Raw genomic sequence first — 22,673 nt, forward strand, 5'->3', positions numbered from 1 at the left:
CCAGGTTCTCATGATGCCCGTCTGGGGGAAGGGGCCTTCGTAAGGCCACACCTACCGGATGCTGCCTGAGACTAGAACACTTCCCTTTTTTGTTTTTCCAAAGTGAAAAAATACCGCCTACACTTCAGGGCCTGATTAGCTGAGTGAGTGAATTGCTCTCCCTGGAACCCGGCATGCAAACATGAGAAGGGGAATCAGGAATCCCGGGCAGCCGGAGGGAATAGGGTTGGAAAGGCTCTTTCTCCAGGACCTTCCAAGCAGTGAGTTCTAGTTTTTGTGGGTGCCCTGCCTCTGTGCTGTGAGGAATGGCATTGGAGAGTTGGAAAACTGTTGCCACATCTAAGCAGTGTCACTAAGAAACCACTGGGAATGAGTGAATATTTGTGCAAAACGACTGGGTGCCTGTCGCCCTGAGCACCTGTGAGGAGTGTGGCTCACTGTCTGGAAACGTCTCCGTGGGAAGCAGGCTCCTTACCTGGACACAGCGGTTAGGACTGTTCAGAGTCCATCTGTAACTCTGCTTTTTAAACAGGGATGTTTTGTCGGAAACACTTGGTCTTCATTTTTATTGGTTTATTTTTTTAATATATATTTTTATTGATTTCAGGGAGGATAGGAGAGGGAGAGAGAGATAGAAACATAAATGATGAGAGAGAATCATCGATTGGCTGCCTCCTGCACGACCCCTGTTGGGCATCAAGTCCGTATCCCAGGCCTGTGCCCCTGATGGAACTGAACCTGGGACCCTTCAGTGCTCTATCCACTGAGCCAAACCAGCTTGGTCTTCATTTTTAAAGGAACAAAAGTGAAACATCCTGCAGAGGGACCCTTCTCCCAAGAGGGGAGGAAGAAGACGTTCTCATCACCGTCTCAGGATCACTCACGGTTCCTGCAGCTGAGGGGGTGGGCGCGGCTGCCACGACCCAAGTGGAGGAAACACAGGGAGCCCAGGGGTGGCCCCTCAGGAGCCGACTGCGGGCAGAGGCGGGCATCGTTAGCGCTAGGTCTCCATTATAAAATCATGCCGCCGGGTAAATGGGAGTGGAAAGCTTGGGTCACAGATCCTATTTGTACTGGTTGCAATGAAAGCAGCCTGTGACAATTACTCGGGAGAAACCAGAAAAGCAAGGTAGAGTCATTGATCACCATTTATTAAATCTCCCCAACTTCTGCTGCAGTTCAGGGTGGATGCTTAAACCAACTTGGGAAAATTAGCAGAGGCGTCTCTGCTTTAAAAACCAGGAAAGGACAGGGAACAAACAGTCCTCAGGGAGCCCCTGCAATGAGAGGCACCGACGGAGAGCCAGTCTGTCAGAGAAGGGGCCACCCCCACTGTGGGCCCGCTCCCCAGGATTCACAGCGGAAAGAACACCCGACCACCTCAGTCGCGTCCAAGTCCCTGCTCCGGAGAGGAGATACTAAACAGCAGCCACGGGGAAGGACACCGCAGTGACTGAGGCGGCGCGATTCTTCCCGGACTACATTCTAAATTAGCAGGCTCCTCCCGGGGGACAGATCCAGAGGCCATTGAAGCTGGTTCAGGGAAGGTGCCCCTTTGTGAGCAGCGGCCATCAAACAGGCTAATGGGATGCAGGATTGCCGGAAAGGCGGAGGGAAGATGAAGCGGGGACTGCGGAATGGGTCTCCGTAAATCAGCCTGCGCCTCTGCCCTGTACGCCTCATTCGCTCTCGGACACGGCCTGGAGTGCAGGAAGGTTCAGAGGAAAGAAATTGAATCCCACAAGCTTCTGAGCGAAGCAAAAGTCAAGACTTGCCTATTCCACCTACAGGAAGGCCCACAGGTGCATGTGGGAGGGGAGTTAGCGGACCTGGGGGGACGGGCCACACATTTCCAGATGGCACCCCTACTGGTAGTGAGGACTTCTCCAAGACATACTTCCTCCAGCTTCCTGTGAAGAGCAGAGGTCGCACTCCTGGCCACATGGCCACCGGCGAAGGAGCCCCTCCCCCTGGGCAGGCTGACTTCCCAGCTCTGTCCCCAAGGGCATTGTCAGGACCGGCCACAGCCTCTCTGGGAGCCAGTTAGCAGCAGGTGCGTTAGCAGCAGGTGCCCGCCCCGCAGGTGCTGCCTCCGGAGGGAAGGAGCCCAGCCTGGTGCAGGTGGTGGTAAGGCGCAAGCACCAGGACGCTTCCTCTGCCCTGGGCAGCTGGGTGCAAGGCGGTGGGCAGGAGTAGATGCTAAGATGACTGAGCTGAACGCCATTCCAGGTGGGTGAGCAGCGCCTCCAGTGTGACCAGCTGCCGGGCCCAGCCTTTATCTGGACGTTCTCCTTCTCCTTTCTATTGGGAGCCACTCCCCTCCCTGTCTGCCTCCCAGTTCTTCACGGTGGCTCCCTCTCTGGCCTTCCCTAACCTCCCGTCCCAGAAAAAATTAATGTCTGGTCTCCGATTACAATTTCCTGTATGAGGCAGGCATCCTGGTACGGAGAGAGCACAGGCTATGGGGCTGCTGGGCCTTGAGGTTGAATCCTCCACCCCCATCCCATGGGTGTGACCTCGGGCACCTTTGCCCGCCCTCTCTCCTGTTGGGCTGGGCAGTGTGCACCCTAGTCATGTTCCAGCTCAATAAGATGGTCAAGGCTTCAAAAACAAAACCAGTGAAGGAGCCCCCTGGGGCCCCACTGCTGTCACCCCCAGAGCGTAGCACTGCCCCTGCCAGTCTCCTCCCAGAGAACCTGGAGTCGCCGGCCCTTTTTTTCCTGTCCGTCTTACCCGGTCTGTTACCAAGTTCTGTTATTCTTCATTTAAAAATGAGTCTTTTTCGTTTATCCTAAATGGTTAAATCTGCCTCAGGGATTTCAAGTGTTCTCTAAAAAGAAAAGGCCTTTCCCAGTGAGAGGCAGCAGGCATTTACTTGAGATCAAAGGATAGCTATTCAGGCAGCATCTGCAGGTGAAGCCCAAACAATGTCCCAATTAGGAGACAAAGGCCAGTGTTTGTGAGGAAGGGCAGGGGCAATAGCATCAGTGGAAGGAAGGCGTTTCTGCTGGTGCTGAGGAGAAGGTAACACAGTGATGCTCACTGTGAACAGTTTAAGACGTTCAGCCCCGTGGTGGTCTCGGTGGGTAGTCACAGCGTCTGCCGCCTCCTGTCCTCGCAAACAGTTCTTGGGCACAGCATTGTGTTAGGCGCAGCACAGAGGTTATTCGCCTGTTTTAACCTGAACATGTGTGGCCCAGGACCTGCCAGGCAGCGCCTCCTGGATGGCAGCTCTGCTCCATTTTCAGGGGCTCCGTTGACATTACTGTGATTTTTTTACAGGAGGTTTAAGTGTTGTAGTCACCCTTTCTTTAGACACATTATTTGTCGCCATGTGCATGCATTCCTTTTGTAGTACTCCAAAGGAGTTCTCTCCCGGCCTTGCCTGCCCTCAGCCTGCTCACCCTGAGGCCCTCCACCCTCCGCCTCCACTGACTCCAGGCCTCGCCCATCTTTCCGTTGGAAGCACCCTCTCCCATGGAGTCTTCACCCCTCAGTTTTGTGACTGAATGAAGGTCACTTTCCTGCGTGTTGCCTTTGAACTTTAGAGCCTGCTTGCCCTCTGGAAGTGCCAGTGGACGAAAGTCAGCTGGGCCGTTAGCGACACTCTTGGGGTTCGGGGCTGTCCGGCCGAAGTGGGGGTCCTCCTGTCTGGGCTCCCTCTGCCGTCACAGCGCCTCCCAGGTTGCGGTGGGACTTCCAAGCACCTGCAGTTTCCCCGACTGAGATGGAAGCCTGCCTGAGCCCTGAGCCCGCGGTGTCGGAGGAATGGTCATGATTTCTGGAGACATATGCAGAGGAGAAAGCCGAAACAGCCGCGAGGTTTGCCGTTGGTATTGTTCGGTGTGTTGGGGAAAGTGGCCATTTACATTATTATTTTAAAACAGGCCGGTTACACGTGCTGAAGACGTGCCCTTAGCACTACCGGCAGGAGGAGGGAGGGCTGAGGCGGGAACCAGGCCGAGGGAGGCAGCGGGCACTGACTAAGTGCTGCCGGTGACGGTGTCTCCAGGCTTCCTCCCAGCTCAGGAGCAGCAAGCCCCCGGCCTGCAGACAGCGTCGCTGACGGGAGCTTTTCTTAGGTGAGAGGCTCGTTCTGAAGGACCAGCCATTCAGAGCTTGGCCACACTGAAACCTTTTATAACTTTATTTTTCAATCCTGGACTTTTATTGATTTGTGTATTCTTGTGTGAGGCCCTGAGTGGGAGAAAGGGCGGCCAAAGTGGCCTTTGAGTCAGAGGGGCACCCACACACCAGCAGACAGAGGAGGACGGCTGGGCCTGGGCCAGGAGACCCCCTGAAGCCTGGAAGGCAGGGCCGCACAGAGCTCACCGGGAAATCTGGAGGCCGGAGAGCTCCCAAGAGCACAGGGAGAGGCCCATTCCACACAAGAGGGGAGGCCCGAGGGGGGACGAGCATCAGCCTGCAGCTGAGGAGAGCCACTGACAGGCGGGTGGATGACACAGTAGCCGGTTAAAGAGCAAGACGGGGGAGGGGAGGGAGGCGAGGTATGGACTGTGTAACCACTATGTTCAGAGAGACTGCACATGCTTCGGGGGACAAGACGGGCCATGTGCTGGCTTCCTGTGAGAGAGGACGGGCCATGTGCTCGCTCCCCGGGGACAGGCCGGGCCGTGTGCTCGCTCCCCGGGGTCGGGCCGGGACAGGTCGTGTGCTCACTCCCCGGGAGAGGACGGGCCGTGTGCTCGCTCCCGGGGACAGGCCGGGCCGTGTGCTCGCTCCCCGGGGACAGGCCGGCCGTGTGCTCGCTCCCGGGGACAGGCCGGGCCGTGTGCTCGCTCCCCGGGGACAGGACGGGCCGTGTGCTCGCTCCCGGGGACAGGCCGGGCCGTGTGCTCGCTCCCCGGGGACAGGACGGGCCGTGTGCTCACTCCCCGGGGACAGGCCGGCCGTGTGCTCGCTCCCGGGGACAGGCCGGGCCGTGTGCTCGCTCCCCGGGGACAGGCCGGGCCGTGTGCTCGCTCCCCGGGAGAGGACGGGCCGTGTGCTCGCTCCCCGGGAGAGGACGGGCCGTGTGCTCGCTCCCAGGAGAGGACGGGCCGTGTGCTCGCTCCCCGGGGACAGGCCGGCCGTGTGCTCGCCCCCGGGGACAGGCCGGGCCGTGTGCTCGCTCCCCGGGGACAGGCCGGGCCGTGTGCTCGCTCCCCGGGAGAGGACGGGCCGTGTGCTCGCTCCCCGGGAGAGGACGGGCCGTGTGCTCGCTCCCAGGAGAGGACGGGCCGTGTGCTCGCTCCCGGGGACAGGCCGGCCGTGTGCTCGCTCCCCGGGAGAGGACGGGCCGTGTGCTCGCTCCCCGGGAGAGGACGGGCCGTGTGCTCGCTCCCAGGAGAGGACGGGCCGTGTGCTCGCTCCCCGGGGACAGGCCGGCCGTGTGCTCGCTCCCGGGGACAGGCCGGGCCGTGTGCTCGCTCCCCGGGGACAGGCCGGCCGTGTGCTCGCTCCCCGGGGACAGGCCGGCCGTGTGCTCGCTCCCGGGGACAGGCCGGGCCGTGTGCTCGCTCCCCGGGGACAGGCCGGCCGTGTGCTCGCTCCCGGGGACAGGACGGGCCGTGTGCTCGCTCCTGGGGACAGGACGGGCCGTGTGCTCGCTCCCAGGAGAGGACAGGCCATGTGCTTGCTTTCAGGCAGCTCAAGGGGCAGCAAGAGTGAGGTGGATGTGAAGAAGCAGAGCTGTGTTCGGAGGGATTGCCCTGGCCACTCAGCAAAAGCCTGTTGGGCGTGGCCCCGCCTGTCCCGTGCTCATGAAGCAAGAGAGACTGTCCACACCCGGCAGAGATGGTCTTGTCCCTCCAAATGCTTAAAGAGGGTGAAGCCGGTGGAGGAGACTAGATTAGTGTTGTCACTTAGGAGAAGGTTTTCAAGTGTACCCTGTGCCAGGCAGGTCTGAGCGCAGGGCTCACGCAGTTTTACAGGCCCTCCCATCTGGCTGCTGACGGTAAGAACCTACAGAGGGACCCAAAGAGGGCGTTTTGGTGTAGAAGGAAGAGAGCAAGGAAAGAAAGGAAGAACGAGAGGCCGGCTGCCACGGGGAGTCCGCAGGAAGTGCCATGGCGAGGACAGCAGAGGCTGAGCTTTCGGGAGAATCGGCTCACTCGAAGAGAAAATGAGGAGAGCGGACCGGAGATGAGAGCTCACTTAGTCTCAGAATTAGAGTTGGAAATGTGAAATTTGAAACAGTGGTAGATAAATGAATTGAAGTGGAAATATGGAAAAATAGTAATGCAGGAAGGAAAGCACGGATTTCTATTTTAAATATAATTTCACAGTTGATATTACATTTGTCTTCTCTCTGAACTTGGTTCTATAGTAGATGTGTGTGTGTATGTGTGTGCGCGCTCAGTGTGCACATGTGGCCCTGCTCAAGCTGTGGACGAAGCCCCTCGACCCCCAGCTCTACCTCCTGAGCCCCCTACGTCTCCTCTGCCTGGTCCTCCCTCAGGGAGGTGGCGGGTGTCCAGCAGCCCCGCCTGTATCCCACCCACACCCGGGTGCCAGTGCCTTGTCCCCTGGGATGGGCCCTTTCCAGAAATGGACCTATCAGTCGTGGGCAGATCCAAGCACAGAGGCTCCTCTAGCCAGCAGGCCCTGAGGAAGCATGAGGCCGGCATTCTCTGCACACGGGGTGGCCAGGGCAGGGCCAGCAGAGTGTCCGCCCTGCGGGTCTCCTTTGCTGTCCCCACCGGCTTCAGGCAGCCACCAGCCCTTTGCAGGCATATCCGTGGAAATCAGTCACTGGATTGAGTCCTAGCATTCGCAGGTTCAAGGACGGCGTTACAACAGGTCGCCGCCTTCCTCAACAGGGCCTTTGGTCAGTGTGGGAGGAGCCTGGGGGCCCAGGGCAGGAGGAGCCTGTGTGGGAGGAGCCTGGGGGCTGGGCAGGAGCCTCAGGGTAAGGAGCTGGGGAGCCGGCCCTGCCGCAGTTCCTGTCACACGTCTGGCTCAGCTCACCTGTGTCTTTAAGACATTCTCGGGCCCTCAGGATCCTCAGGAGCTGGAACTCGCCTTCAATCCATTCCAGTCAAGGCTGCATCTGCTCCCTGCTGCCCGCCCCCCTTCACCTCTGCCTCCGCTGGATGCTGCAGGCCCCTCGGCCTCCCCAGGGAGCTTGCCAGCCCTCTCAGCCTGCGGGTCTGGACCTTCCGGGTGGACCCCACCATCTAGACCTCCCTCACCTCTAACAAGTAACAATGTGTGCCCGTTTCTCTAAAGCACATTTGTGGCGGACCATAGCACCGCCTCTTGGCCTCTGCGGCCTCGCGGGCGAAGCTCCCACCGCTGAACCCCTGGGTGAGGAAGCCGTGGGGGCCAAGCTGACCTCCCTCCGCGGGGTCTTCCCCAGTGTCTGCCTGCACCACCTCACCGCACACACACTCCCACCGCGCAGTCTCCATGTGGGACGAGGCTCAGGCTGGGCCTGTGGCTTCGTGGGGTGAGCAGGCCGTGGAGGGCCCCTGCTCCAAAGCCCTCCCCAGCCGACAGCCCTTCTGCCCTAGGTTTGCTGCTCACATCGGCTCAGATCTCCTTCCTCCCCACGTCTGGCACCTGGAACACCTGTCCCACCCCCCACTTCCCCCTCCCCCTCCCCCTCTCCCTCCAGCGGACCCTGCTTTGAAGGCCTCAGTGGCCGCCTGCCTTCTGTGTGTGTCTCCTGACAGGGCTGTGGGGAAACATGGCATCCTTTGAACATTTACTTAAGGTTGATAAATAAAATAGCTCTTAAGTTTAGTTATTTTTGTTAATATGAGATAGAAAAAATAAACAGAAGGTAGAAGACAGGACTAATTATTAGGAATAAATGTTTGATGACATGATTTGCTAAAATGGATTTTAATCAAACCCATTGAATAAGGCAGAGCAAATGTGAAAGTGATTGTGGGAACTGTACATCCAGGGCAGCTGGAAAATGTTTTCATAATTCAGGAAAATTCCAGTGATGCTTTTAAAAATTACATGAGTCACAATCTCAGGCCATTTTAGAAAACAACTTGAGGATCTGGACATGGATCTCCGTAAAGCTCCCAGCATGCGTGTACTCCAGACTGTGTGCAGGGCGGTGCCCAGCGAGAGCGGGAGCCTGCAGAGAGGGGACTCTGCGCTGGGGGTGCGGGTCACACCTCGGCCGGGCCCCCTGCACACGCTCCAGCTCACACCAGCGTGACCTCCTGCTTTGTACCAGGCATGTCACACACACGCCCTTCCCCCAGCCATGCTGCTGCTCGGGGGTCAGGGTCAGGGTCACAGCCCTTCCCCCAGCCCTGCTGCTGCTCTGGGGTCAGGGTCAGGGTCACAGCCCTTCCCCAGCCCTGCTGCTGCTCTGGGGTCAGGGCCAGGCCCGGGCTGGCCCGCGCTGGCTGAGCGCTGTGCTGCGGGGAGCCCTGTCTGCAGAGCCCAGAGCTGCTTCCACGGTGACGTGGTCCTGGTGGGGCTCCTCCGGGGGAGGCTCTGGCTGCAGGTTGGCCTAGGCACGGCAGGTGAAGTCCTTCCCGGAGGCGGCCAGGGAGGGAGGGGCTGGTTGGTACCCTAGGAGATGAGCGGGGTCCTCTGGGGGATGCCTGTGGCTTTTGTAGGTAACCCCATTGAGAGCTCACGTACCGTACGAGTCACCTGTGGAAAGTGCACAGCGCAGAGGCTTTTAGCATCTTCCCCCCATTTCCATAGTCCACGATGCCCCACAGACTTTTAACCAAGCGCCAAGAAGAGCTCCGGAGACAAGTAACCGCCACCAGAGGACCCGGTCCGGGGCCAGCCCTCCATGCTCCTCTGCTTTCCCGACTGTGCTCGGCCTCCCAGCCGCCGGGCCCCTGCCGGGCAGGGAGCAGGACAGGCCCCGCCGGGCGGCAGCCCAGGCGGACACTGACCGCCGCTCACGCGTGTGCCTTCTCTCCCCAGGTGTTCCACTGCGTCCACTTCGAGTGTCCGGAGCAGCAGAGCAGCCTGAAGGAGGAAAGCAGCGAGGAGCCGGGGACAGGGGACCCCCGTCCCGCCGGTCAGCCACCCGAGCCCCGCGCGCTGCAGGCCCCCGGCGGCGGCTCCCTGCCCGCCAGCCCCGGCCCGCGCTCCGGCCGGCAGCACCAGTGAGGGGCTCTGCCCCTGCCCGCCCTGCCCGCGGGCAGCAGACCTGGCTCAGGCGGACACGGAGCAGGTTTGCAACCAAGGACAGGAAGGGCCGCTGTGTTCTCATTCGTTCCGGTCGGGCTGGTCTCCAGTCTCCATCCGTCCAGTTCACACCCTACCTCTCCAGTCCACCCAGGCCGGCGCCCGTGTGGGTGGGCCGGGCACACAGGCCCTCGGACCTGGGGGCGCCCTGTGAGAAATGGTTTCCTTCGTGTCTGCTCATGAACACGTCACTCTGGCAACTGACTGGCTTTTTGTTTCTTTCAGTGACTCCCTGTTTGCTGGACAGAGGTGTCCTTGTTTCTTTTAGTGACTCCCTGTTTGCTGGATCAGGGGTGTCCTGGTCTTTCTGAAATGCCCCAACAGCACTTGTTTTAAGCCCTTTGACACCGATCGTCCTTCCTTAGTTGTGAACGGTTAAGCGTGGGGTGGAGCGAGGAGCATGTGCGTCTCCAGGGCGACAGGGACACTCCTCCAAGAAAGTTCACAAAACTCAGGCACCGAGCGGCGGGCCCTCACTCGGCTGCCAGGTCTCGGACCTGTCCTTCCATGGTGAGTCTGCCTTGGGAGGTGGCAGGAGCACCCACTGTGCGCCGCTGATGACATGCTGATGCCTGTGGAACCTGCACACCTCCCGCTGGGCTGCGCCTGTGGGGAGGGCAGGGCAGGCAGGAACGCAGGCCTGGCTTGGCGCAGCCCTGGTCATCCTCTGTCCTCCAGTTCTGAGACGCTTCCCTCCTCCTCCTCCTCCTCCTCCTCCTCCTGTTCCTCCTCCTCCTCCTCCTCCTCCTCCTGTTCCTCCTCCTCCTCCTCCTCGCTGCACCATGTCTCGCAGCCTGCTCGGCCAGCGCTGTTGTGTCTCCATTTGGGTCCCCTTGTACCTCCATCGATTCTTGTCGCTGTTTCCTCCCTGTGGTCTCCCTTGGCTGGCCGCTCCGGGAAGCTCCCGCACCCGCAGAGGCGGGCGCACCCTGTGACCTTGGGGGTGCTTGCAGGGGTCCTCTCTCTGGCGCCTTTAGGACACCGTGGTTTGGGGGTACAAAGAGCAGGGCGGCTCACTGCTTTCTCCTGCAGCCAAGTCCCGAGTGACTGAGGGCAGTGGGGTAGCGTCGGATGAAGGACGGGGGGAGCAGGCCAGGGGAGTGGGGCTCCCAGTCTCTGCCCCTCGCGTTCCCCCCGTGTGGGACGGCACGGTGCTGCTGTCCGCCCCACCCAGGCCCGTGAGCGTGGTTCCCGCCCACCACCGGCACCCTCACTGGGCGGCGGAGGCAGCAGGGAGTGCGGGCGCCTTCGGAGGCTCGCCGTCCACGGCCTCGGGAACTGGCGTCGCCTGTCCAGAGGGGAAGCCCACAGCGTGGACCCGGGGACATGGGTGGCCGCAGGGCCTGTCGCCCCGCTGCCCACAGCACACCCGCGGCCAGGCCAGGGCTGCGTGCCGCCTGCTGCTCAGCTCCCCCCGAAGGGCACAGGCTGTCAGAGCATCGGACCCAGCGGGCCTTCCCGCCAGACTGCCCTCCCTGCTGCCTCCCGGAGGCCCCCTGGAGTGCACCTTCCACACCTGCCCTAGGTGTCTGGAGAGAGTGGTCTCTGTACCCCCCCACCCTACCCTCCTGCCCCCCCCACCTCTGGCACTTCAGCGCTCCTCCTATCGGATGAAGGGAAGGAAGGGGAAACCGAGGCAGTCTGCTGACATGGCAGGGAGGCCTCCCGGGCACGGGCACCGCTCTGCGCCCGGAGCTCAGCAGGTCCCGTGCAGCTGTCCCCTGGGGCCGGGCAGGGGCTCCGCCCTCCCGATGGCCTCCTGCCGGGGAGGGGCTGCAGGGGCTGGAGACCCCCAGCCTTTCAGCGCAGACACGCCCCCCGAGGCCTGCACCTCCAGGGAGACGACTGCGCGGCCGCCGTTCTCCGGGGCGGCTGGGCCTGCGGCCGACTCCCCCCGCGGCCCGGCCAGGAGACCAGGGGCCTCCGGGGTGCAGGTGCAGGCTGGGCGGCACTCAGCGGGGAGGGTTCCCAGACACCCGGTTTGAGGAAGGACCTGGGCCGGGCCAGGGCAGGGCAGGGCTGGTGTGAGGACACGGCCTGGGTGGTGACCAGGCTGAGGCAAGACCCGGTGAGGCTGGACCCGCAGCGGAGGTGGACAGGGGCGTTTGTGATCTCTGGCCCGTCACTGTGACCCTTGTCAATCACAAACTAAATCAACAGCTTTGTAGCCACCTCCTACCCCCACTCCCCCACCCCGGGTCAGGCAAGGGCACCTGGAAGTGAGAGGGCTGAGGGAGGAGCCTTCAGGCACCTGACAGCTGCCAGCCTCCTGTGGAGGAGGGAGGAGGGGTCCCAGCCTCCTGTGGAGGAGGGAGGAGGGGTCCCAGCCTCCTGTGGAGGAGGGAGGAGGGGTCCCAGCCTCCAGTGGAGGAGGGAGGAGGGAGGAGGGGTCCCAGCCTCCAGTGGAGGAGGGAGGAGGGAGGAGGGGTCCCAGCCTCCAGTGGAGGGAGGAGGGGTCCCAGCCTCCAGTGGAGGGAGGAGGGGTCCCAGCCTCCAGTGGAGGGAGGAGGGGTCCCAGCCTCCAGTGGAGGAGGGAGGAGGGGTCCCAGCCTCCAGTGGAGGAGGGAGGAGGGGTCCCAGCCTCCTGTGGAGGAGGGAGGACGGTTCGGGCCCCTCTGCCAGGGCCGGGGGCGGGGGGACACCTCATCAAGGTGCTACTCAAACTGCCGCCGTGAAGCAGGTGTAGGTGTAACACAGCCATCCACACACACAACACAGTTTTCGTGTCTCAGTGCTTTTTCTGTTCTGTTTCTGACATTAGAACCATGAGCCCACGATGGATGTGGGACTCTTCTCAATCGCTCTTTCAATTGTCACTTTAAAAATCTTATTTAATGACAAATACATTAAAAGTGTTTTATTCCTAGAAGAGCTGGGAAATACATTATTTCAGCAACAGTGGGGTGTTTGTTAGACTGATTCCTTGGCAAGAAAAAAAAAATGAGTTTTGAATTGTGCAAAAAATTGCCCAGTAGTTACGCTGTCGCCCCAATTGCTAAACTGCTGTGTGGACGGCTGCTGCCCAGGCAGCTTCACCTTTATTTAATTTAGAAGATAACAGAATGGTCATCACTTATCCCTCCGGAGACCGGGGAGGAAAGGGCCGCGCGATAAAAAGCAGCGCCTCGGCCCGGCCACTCGCAGTAGCGGGCGTGTCCCCGTCGCTGAGGGAACAGCCTTTGGACCGGAGAGGAAGGAGTCGGGGGGGGGGGGAGGGCATTAAATTGTCTCCTTCCAGGAGCTTTTCCTCATTGGTGTTCGCTTTCCGGGGTTCCCCATACCTGCCTTCCTGTGGGTGGCAGGTCCCTGATGCTGCCCTGGTGGCCGGGGCCCAGCAGCTGCCGTGGCCGGGGCCGCAGCCCTGAACGTGCGAGCCGGCCCGGCCACGGCTCCGGCTGCAGCCTGAGCTCGCTCGAGGCCCCGGGAACTGAGATGTGTGGTCTGTGCCGCCTGGGCTTTGTGACTGTTACATCCGAAGGCCTCAGGCGCTGGAGTGAGGGTTCTGGGACGCGGAGGGGCAGTTGAGAGAGAATGCAGGCACCTCCCGGAAGGTGCCCTCACACCTGGCTGCAGGTGAGGATCCGGAGCCTGGAGGTGAGCAGAGGAATGGGGAAGCTGGCGAGAAGGGGCTGGCAGGGGAGAGCAGCCTCCTGAGCCGGCAGCACTGCAGGGCTGTGGAGGAGAGGACGGGCTCTGGTTTCCGTCTGGTTTTCTCTGGCTGGAGGGGCCGTGCACTGCCCTGGGCCTGGGACCACCTCCGCCAACGGGTGACTGAGTCCCCCCCCCCCAAGCACCTGCCTCCCCTGGGGGTGGGGTGGGAGCAGGCACATGGGGGCCAGGTGAGCCCCTGCGTCCTGGTTGGAATAGAACCGGGTTTTTAAATGACTCACTGATTATTAAGGTAATCTCAGGGAATAATGTTCTAACCTGGCAGAAGGGGCAAGGGTGCCGCCCCCTGGCTCGCTCCAGTCCTGCCCTGGGCCTGCACCTCCTCTGTGCCTCACCGAGCTGGACTGAGGGGCCCACCTCAGCCTCGCCCCTTTGTTAAGAACTGACGTTCTCCCCAGGGGCCTCCCCTAAGACCCAGTCACCCCCCTGCAATTTGTGGTAAAAGTCCCTGCACTTGCCATGTGCATCCCGTTTACAGCCCTGAGCGGGAGGTGAGGCCTGCACCTGCCTCCGCGGGCCCGGGCTCCTGCCCACCAGGGGGCGGCCCTGAGGGGGTGGGCGGCACAGAGCAGACATGTCGCCCTGGAAGGGGAGGGGAGGGGGGGACGGCAGGTGAGAGAGGCCTCTGGGTGGGCCCGGCCCTGGGAACCTGGTGGCATTGACTGACAGCCCGTCCCTCTGCCTCCAAGTAGCCTCTTCCTGCCACGTGAGCCCCAGGGTCGGCGTCGGGGTGAGGTCACCATGTCCGGCCCTGGGGGCGTGTGGGAGGGGTTGGGGCGGCAGGGGGCAGCTTGTAGCTCTGGTTCCGGGTTTACTGCTTGTGCTGCACCTGACAGGGAGGAGGGGAAGCTGCACCCTCACAGCAATGGGGAGTCCCTGCGCTGGTCAGCAGCCCCGTCAGTGGGACGGGGGTGACGGTGGTGGCAGAGCGCTGACCAGGGCCTGCCTCTCCGGCAAAGGTCCCCAGGGCACCGGCCCTCCAGCGCCTGCCAAAGTCAGGGGAGAGGCCTGGAGGGTGTGGGAGTGACAGGAGCACCTCAGGGTGACGGGCCTTGGCTGTGAACGATTCTGGTCACACGGTGCCTTTGGGGTCGGTGCGGGCCTCAGAGGTGGGGTTCCTCTATCAGCGCCCACAGAAGCTGGGGACCTGGTAAGGTGCCACGTGGGTGCATGCGCCCGGCCGTGGGGGCGGGGGGGGGGGGCGGTGGAGGGAGGGCTGCGGTCCGGTTCCCACAAAGCGCCCGGCCTTCGGGACCCTAGAGCAGCGGAGCTGGGCCGGGGTGGGGAAGACCTGGGTCACCTCCCGGTGCCTCTGGAGCCGGGAGGGATCACGCAGGGGAGAGACGGGCCCAGGCTGAGCCCTGGTGCCCGGTGGAGCCCGGAGATGAGACCGCGAGGGCTGAGGGACGGGCACCTGGTGGTGAGTCAAGGAGGCGCTCAGTGCCGGAGCGTTCGATTCTGGGGGCATCCGTTTCCTGGAATTGACCGCCTGTGGGACAGTCGCTGAGGCTGGCTGTGAGCTCACGTGGGTGCCTGGGGTCCCACTTTCCAACGTTCTCTCCTAACGCTGCTCTTTCACGTGGCGGGGCTGGAGGCAGGACACACTTCCTGCAGTGGCTACACCTGACTCTGCCACCTCACCTACCTGGACCACAAAGCTTCCGTATGTCCTGCTTGTTTCATCTGTTTACATTTTAAAGATCTAAAGTCTTTAAAGTCTTTGAAGTCAGAGGTGGCAGGTGGCTAGTTTGGAGGGCAATGGGCAATATTAACCCCAACTTAACTTGTGCAAACGAGGCACAATGACAGCATTGTTGCTTTCCCCTCCCTCAAAATCACAAGCAAGGACCAAAATGACACACAGCTCGAGACAAAAAGTCAGAATAAAATGAGCTGGGGATGCCAGAAACTGAGAAGTGGTGAAGACACGATGGCAGGCTGGGTTTGGCCTTCACATACAGGACACGGGTCTCCACACAGGAATGATCACCCAGTGGCCTCATCTCTGGAAGGTGGCACGTGTGTCCCACGGGGAGGCCTGGGGGTCCTCTGGGCCGCGGGCCAGCTCCGCGGTTCTCAGATTATCTGTAGAGACGCCGCATGGCTCAGGAGACGCCTGGCAAATGGAGCGAACAGTCACTGCTCCTTAGGACGGGGAGGAATAGATAAGGCATGTGTGAATGGCTCCTGGGACAGAGCCTGGCACCAAGCAGGTGTGCGATCACTGCCAGCGATCGTGATGATGTGAACGCCATTCTGCTGGCCTAAGGCAGTCTGCACACCTTTCTGTCTCCACTTTCCTCACCCAGAACTAGTCCTAAAACCCCATTTCATCGTCAGGTACATTGACTGCCCCAAGCCTGGCTCCTCTCTCTGGAGCAGCGTGAGTGTTACCCGCGGTGGGCAAACCGTGAGGGGCAGGTGGACCCAATGGGGGTCCTGGGTGTAGGGTCCTGGGGTAACAGACTCTGGCTGGTGTGCCTTTGGTGGGAATAGAAGGACCCTCTTGCTCGGCGATGCTCCCAGCGTCTGGCGAGTGCCGTGCCTCAATCGGGCCTTTTTAAATTGAGCTGCGAGTCACACAACATAAACTCCCCCACTGTAAACGACCAGTTCGGTGGCGTTTAGTACCTTTACGACAGCATGCAAACAGCATCCGGATCGTTCTCACCACCTGGAAAGCAAACCCATGCGCTCCCCTCCACCCCTGGTGGTGGCCATCTGCTTTCCGCCTGTGACTCCTGTTCTGGCATTTTATTTAAATGGAGTCAGATAATGTGTGGCCTCCCGGGCCTGCTTCTCCCCCTCGCCCAGCGTCAGCGAGGTGGCCCACGGTTGCCTTCACTTCCTGGAGGCGGAACTGGGTGTGCGTCCTACACCCGTTCGCCCCTCGGTGGACCTGGGCTGATGCCCTTTGCCCAGTGGATGGGGCTGCTGTGAATGTGTGTGCATGTCTGCATGTGCGTGAGTCCCTGCATTCATGTTCAGGGTGTATACCAGGAGTGGAACTGCTGGATGACGGGGTAAGTCTGTAACCTTTTGAGGGACCACCACACCGCCTTCTGCAGTGGCCACAGTTCCGGTCCCACCAACAGTGCCCGAGGGGTCCGTCCAAACCACACCACCTGCTGCGGGCGTGCCCGGTCAGCCCCTCACCCGTCGGCCCTGAGCCCTGCGGCAGGTGACACAGGCGCACACGCCTCCCGCGCCTTCGGCTCCAGCCCGCAGCCAGGAAATGTGCGTCGTAGAAGCAAGTCACCAAGGCCAGCCACGTTCGGGGGGAGGGGCTCAGGGAATTCAAGGACATGTTTAAAGTCACGACATTTCTCATCTGTCCTCAGACCAGTGCTACTCAGCCATGTGACTCAACATGGTGCTCACACCAGACACAGTCAGCACCCTGCTTCCTCCATCGAGACTCCAGCGACCGAAGCAGATGGTAGCCACACAGGAGACCACACGCAGACCCGGGAAAGACCTCGGACCCTGCTCCACGGGGGTTGGTGAGAAATCACCACACATTACATTTTTAAAAGCTGACCAAGACCCAAACATTAAAAAGTCCAGAATATCATGTGAAAGGAAAATACCACATGGTCTCACTCATTTGTGGAATATAAAGAACATTATAAACTGGTGAACAAAAATAGATACAGAGGCAGAGAAGCATCGAACACTGTCAGACTACTGGGAGGGTTGAGGCAGAGGAGGTAAGATCAACAGAAGGACATGTGTGCATACAGATAAGCATAACCGATGGACGCAAGACACTGAGGGGGCGGGGGCGCATGTGCTGGGGGTAGGGGAGGCCGGGGGAAGGTCAATGGGGGAAAAAGGAGACACGTGTACTACTAATAATAAAATAAAAATTTTAAAGTCCAGAATATCAACACTACACTTCTTGCGATGGAGGCAGAGCCGAGTCCGATCTCCTCCAGCTCAGCTGACCACAATTAGTTCTGCATTGTTGATACTTCAGAAAAGTTTCTTTCACAACTCACTCTGGCGGACGTGAATTCTGAGAGCTGCTGAGGAAACGGTGGCCGGGGTCTTGCTGCCTGAGCCGTCGGAGCCCAGGCGCAGCGGGAATCCCTGATCTCGCTGAACCAAGTGGCCCCGTGCATCGCAAGCGCGCTCGGTTCCCGCAGGCCTGGAGGACAACGTCCTCCTCACGTTCACACCGACCACCTCCGGCTCCGCACCTTCCCCTCTCCCTCACCTCCCCCTCCACTCAGCTGTGCCCGGCCAGCTCTGCAGGATGCACTAGGCTGCAACCTTGGCCTTGCACCTTCAAGTCACAAGTCCCGGCACAGCGGCTGGTCTTCCCAGAGGCCACCCTCGCCCGGATGACCGCCAGTTACCCACTGTACATGGACTGCAGCCACACCACATATCGCACTAATTCTGAACTGTCTCCCCACCTCAGCTCCCCTTGGCCAGATCCCCCAAATGCCCATGTGGCCGCAGCAGCTCCCACAGGAGCTGGAGTGTGCAGTGTGAAGCTGGAATTGAACTCGGAACCCATTTCAACCAAAGCAGTTAAGTATCCCGTTTCCTGCAAACCTTACAAACCCTGGGACCTGCAGGGAGGTCCTCTCACTGTGACGCCCAGCGAACCTGTCACTCCGTCCAACCTCACAGGGCCTGCTGCCCGCTGCCTGCTCCCAAGAAAAACAACTCCCACAAGCACTGGCTCGCCCTTCCCTTCCCTCCCCACGGCCCCATCTCGCACTGTCCCCTCCCTCCTGCATCTCCTATTTACCCCTCTCACTGGGTCATTAGGCTGGTGTAACAGGAATTTCTCCTTTACTGGAAAACCAGCTCTCACCCCACACCCACCCCTCTACTGCCCACCTTCTCCTCGAAAAGGAAGCCCCTGTAGCCAGGCTCCCAGTGGCCAGTCCCCAGATGCCTGGTCCCTGAGCAGCACCCCTGCAGGTGCCCACACCGCCTTCTCCTTACACACCCCAGGACTCTGCTCTCTGGGTCACCCACTCCCTTGCTGGCTCGTGTCCCTGGGCCTTGCTCCCTCCCTCCCATGGACCTTTAAGCCAGGACCCCTTGCGGAGCAGAGGGCTGTGTGTGGCATCTGGTCAGCATTTCCACCTGCGTGTCCAGCCTGCACCCAGCTTAGTCTGCTCCCCCCAGCCCACCCCCGAGCCCTTACAGTGACCACCTCCCTTTCCTGTTCAGGCCCAAACCGGGGCTCGCCACGTCTCCTCTCCCACGCCCACTGTCCGCACTCCTGTCGTCTCTCCCTTGCAGCTCAGCCCACCTCCCCGCCCCCACTGCCACCCAACTTACCCGGTAGCTCTGCCCGCATCAGTTACCCGGGTCAGTGACCCAGTAGCCTCATCCCTGGGGAACTCTCCTCCTTAAAACCCGTCAGACCACATCCCTCCACGGCTCACACCCCGGATGGCCCCACCTCCCCGTGTCCCAGCACCTGGAGCAGCAGGTGTGGAGCCGGCTCTGCCCACTGGGCCCCACCCCTCCGCCATGCAGGCCTGTCCTCGTCACTGCCCTCCTTGGGTCCTGTCTCCCTCCTATCCGGACCCAGACTCCAAAGCCTCCGCCCCAGGGGGTGGCACATTCTCACCTCTGACCGGCCTCCTGCTCCCAAGCCTTCCAGAGCGCTGCCCCACCAGGCCCACAGTCCCTCCGAGAGCTCAGGCTCGGCCCACCCAGGAGGGCAGAACGGGGTGCCAACCACCTGCCTCCCACGTCCGTGAACCCAACTGGACGATTTATCACCATCACACGTGATCTCAAGGCCCAGTCCGGGGAGCACCTCCTCGCCAGCAGCTTAGTCCCCCGCGTCTGAGACGCCTTTGAGCTCCGGCTGCCTGTCTCCCAGGCCCAGCTGCCAACTGAGGGTGACTGTCATTTTAGCTGTAGCTCTTTCAAAACCCTCACTGGAGGACGGGTTTGATTTTGGAGGGAAAGAGAGGAACACTGACCTGCTGCCTCCCGTACGCACACTTCAGGGACCGAACCTGCAGCCTCCTGGTGCTCAGGATGCCGCTCTGGCTGCAGGCGAGCAGCCCCGGGCGGGAGCTCCGGAGCCTGTGGGCACCACCTGCTGCTCCGGGAACCGGAGAGAAACACCTGCTGCTCACAAACCAGGGGGCAGAGTGAAGCCGCGGGAAGGTGAGGTTCCAGGACCTGGCCCGGCAGGTGGCTCGGTTTGGGTTGCTGTGACGACGCAGCACTGAGGCCCATGTGCACGGACCTCCAGGCTGCCCCAAGTTCTTCCTCAAAAACACGGAAGGGGCTCGAGGACTGCACAGCTGGTCCCCAGAGGCACCAATTTAAAAGGTCCCGAGAGAAGTCCTGCTGTGCGTCCCGCCAGCCTGCCGCCTGCTTCTTCCAAAACGTCTGGCCGGAAACCAGACGGGCTTGGCATGGCGGGGACCTGGGTGTAGCCCTGTTTGGGGGGTGCTGGGGCAGCCTGGTTTCTGAAGGCTGTGCCCAACACCCTGGCAGGGCTGGTCCCTTCTGTCTTCTTTTACTTTTAACATAACATCACGCATGTGTACAGTCACAGGGCCGTACACACACAGCTTGCTTCATTCCCACCCGCCACTCCAAAGAGAGTGTGCGGACCATCAGCTTTTTCTGCTGCACTTACATTTCTTTTATTGCTATTATTTAGTCTAAAGCTTTACATAGGTCTCCTTTTCCCCATTTGATTCCCCTCACCCAGCCATTCCTGCCCCGGGCAAGCCCCCCCCCCCCCACTGTCTGTGCCCATTGGATATGCTAATGTGCAGGCATACAAGTCCTTTGGTTGCTCTCTAACCACCACATCCCCTGCCATTATTCTTGTTCATCTAATTATGCTGACCATTATATCCCACATATGAGTGAGATCATGTGATATTTATCTTTCTCTGACTAGCTTATTTTACTTAACATAATGCTCTCCAGCTCCATCCATGCTGTTGCAAATAGTAAAAGTTCCTTATTTTTTTACAGCATCATAGTATTCCATTGTGTAGATGAACCACAGGTTTTTTTTTTAATTCCAATCATCTATTGATGGGCACTCAGGCTGTTTCCAAATCTTAGCTATTGTAAATGGTGCTGCTATGAACATAGGGGTGCCTGGGGTGGGAATGGCTGGGGGGGGGGGGGGTGTCATTCGGGGGGAAAGGAGACATATGTAAAACTTTAGACAATAAATTTTTAAAAAACACGAATTCACATAATATTACTTCATTTATATAAAGTTCAAAAACACCATACACAAAAACAATCTCAAAATGGCTAAAGGTCTTAAATGTAAGACAGAAAACCATAAAAATCCTACAAGAATACATAGGCAACAAAATAGCATTCATATGTCATAGCAATATTTTACCAACACAGCTCCTAGGGCAATGGAGACTGAGGAGAAAACAAATGGGACTACATCAAAACAGCTTCTGCACAGCAAAAGAAACCACCAACAAGAGAGCCCACTGCATGGGAGAACATGTTTGCCAATGATATTTCAGATAAGGATTTAATCTCCAAAATTTAGAGAGAACTCATACAACTTAACAAAAGGAAGATAAAAAAATCCAATTAAAAAAATGGGCAAAGGACCTAAATAGATACTTTCGAAAGAAGTCATACAGAAAGCTAAGAGACATATGAAAACATGTTCAAAGTCACTAATCATCCGAGAGATGCAAATCAAAACAACGAGGTACCATTTCCCACCTGTCAGAATGGCTGTCATCAACAAATCTCTGTGGCAGGAAAAATGAAGGAATTCTTACCATTTCCAACAGCATGGATGGGCCTGGGAGCATTATGCTAAGTGAAATAAGCCAGTCAGAGAAAGATAAATATCACATGATCTCACTCATTTGTGGAATATAATGAACAACATAAACCGATGAACAAAAACAGTTCCAGAGACAGAAGCATCGATCAGACCATCAAACCTCAGAGGGAAGGTAGGGGAGGGGGGGGGGAAGGGAGAGATCAACCAAAGGACTTGCATGCACGTATATAAGCCTAACCAATGGACACAGACAACGGGGCGTGAGGCATGAGTGGGGGCGTGGGAGGGCAATGGGGGGATAAGGACACAAATGTAATACCTTAATCAATAAAGACATTTTTTTAAAAATCAACAAAAAGTTCTGGCAAAAATGTGGAGAAAAAGGAACCCTTGTGCACTGCTGGTGGAATGCAGACTGGTGCGGCCACTGTGGAAAACAGTATGGAGTTTCCTCAAAAAGTTAAAAATGGAACTCCCATTTGACCCAGTGATCCCATTTCTAAGACTATATCCCAAGAAACCAGAGACACCCATCAGAAAGGATATATGCACCCCTATGTTCATGGCAGCACAATTCACCATAGCTAAGATTTGGAAACGGCCTAAGTGCCCATCAGCAGGTGAGTGGATTATTAAAGAACTGTGGTACATCTATTCTACACAATGGAATGCTGCGCCGCTGTAAAAAAGGAGGAATCCTTACCATTGGCAACAGCAGGGATGGACCCAGAGAGCCTCATGCTGCACTTATACTTCTAACCTCACACATCGCTCTCCTGGATGTTAGACACGCACCCGCCTCCGAGGACGGACGGGAACTGGGCGCGGGCAGACTTCCGCTCTGTCCCAGAGCAGCCCTCCTCCCTGTTCGTGTTCGCCTGGTTTGTATTTGATATTATTCACAGCCAAGCCACGCGGGGTCTGTGGTTCCTCTTATTTTTTGTTTTGCAATAAATTGTCTGTGTAATTTTCTATCTAAGACTCATATGTGAACCCCATGGTAGAAGGTAAATCAAATCAGACACGGACTCCCCGGAGCCCCTCCCAGCCCGTAGGCCTGGGCCTCGCCGGGCAGTGCCTTCCCGCACCCCTCTGTCCCCCTTTCTCTGGTTATTCCCCTCTTCCGAGCCCTCCCAGGGGAGCTCTGAGGATGGTGGCGAAGGAGGGAAACTCTCGGAAGCCCCAGTCTTTCCTCGGGCGTTTCCGCGCTCTGGCGCCTGTCCTCCGAGTGGGAGGCCGCCCAGTCCCCAGCTGACCCCACCTCCACGACCGTCCCACTCCACCTGCCAGCGGGGGCTTCCCGTCCCCCTGCTGCCCACCTGCCCGCCCTCCTCTACCTGAAGCCCCAAGGCCGGCACAGTCCCACTCGCCTCGCCAGGCGCAGCGTGTCCCCAGGCCCAGGCCCCGTGCGCCTCGGATTCCCTCTGGGGATCCCCCACCATCGCCGTGACAACCGTGTGACCAATATCTCTGCCTTAAAGGTGGTGGGGAGGTGCCACCCCGCCAGATGGACGTAAACATCTTCCCAAGTATTAGTGTATCCTCTACACCAGCGTTTGCACTGTGCCACCGGGTTTTACAGCACGCAGTACCTGACTCCTGAGGGGCACTCACCTCTTTTCCCTCAGACCGCCGAACAGATGACAACAGCCAACACAGCAGCCGTCTGTGTGAATAAATACCATTTTTGGGTCATATCGGCAAAAAGAAAAGAAGTATTTTTGGCGTGCCTCCGAACGCCAGCCATCTGTGTGGCCCTGAGAGAAGCTGCTGAAGTCGCTGCTCTGCACCAGTGAGCTCACAGCACACACCGCCCCGGCCCGCCCTCCTTCCTCACCCCCTGCGTCCTGCCCTGCACACCCAGGCCCAGAGCGGGTGCTCCCCTCCTCCCATCTCCCCAGATGTGCAGCCTCCTGCTGCAGCACAGCTGGGCCCAGCAGGCACCCCTGGCGGGCCCCACAGACCATTCCGGGGGCTCGTGGGAGGGGCTGCGGTGTTCCCTGTGGTCCGGGGCAGGCATGTAGGAGAAGGGGCGAAACAGAGAAATCCGAAC

General features: G+C 59.2%; 1 protein-coding gene across 4 annotated transcripts in view; it reads left to right on the plus strand.

Annotated features, from left to right (window-relative positions):
• The window catches only part of BTBD9 (BTB domain containing 9), a 397,317-nt gene extending 387,936 nt beyond the window's left edge, over positions 1-9,381 (plus strand). For all 4 annotated transcript variants that reach the window (XM_036414400.2, XM_036414401.2, XM_036414399.2 and 1 more), the window contains exon 11: positions 8,911-9,381. In XM_036414400.2, the coding sequence (XP_036270293.1) occupies positions 8,911-9,099 (189 nt within the window). In that variant the 3' untranslated portion in view covers positions 9,100-9,381. The remainder of the gene's footprint in view (positions 1-8,910) is intronic.
• The last annotated feature ends 13,292 nt before the right edge of the window (positions 9,382-22,673 follow it).

This window comes from Pipistrellus kuhlii, unplaced genomic scaffold (assembly GCF_014108245.1).
Source record: "Pipistrellus kuhlii isolate mPipKuh1 unplaced genomic scaffold, mPipKuh1.p scaffold_m20_p_5, whole genome shotgun sequence".
NCBI lineage: Eukaryota > Metazoa > Chordata > Mammalia > Chiroptera > Vespertilionidae > Pipistrellus > Pipistrellus kuhlii.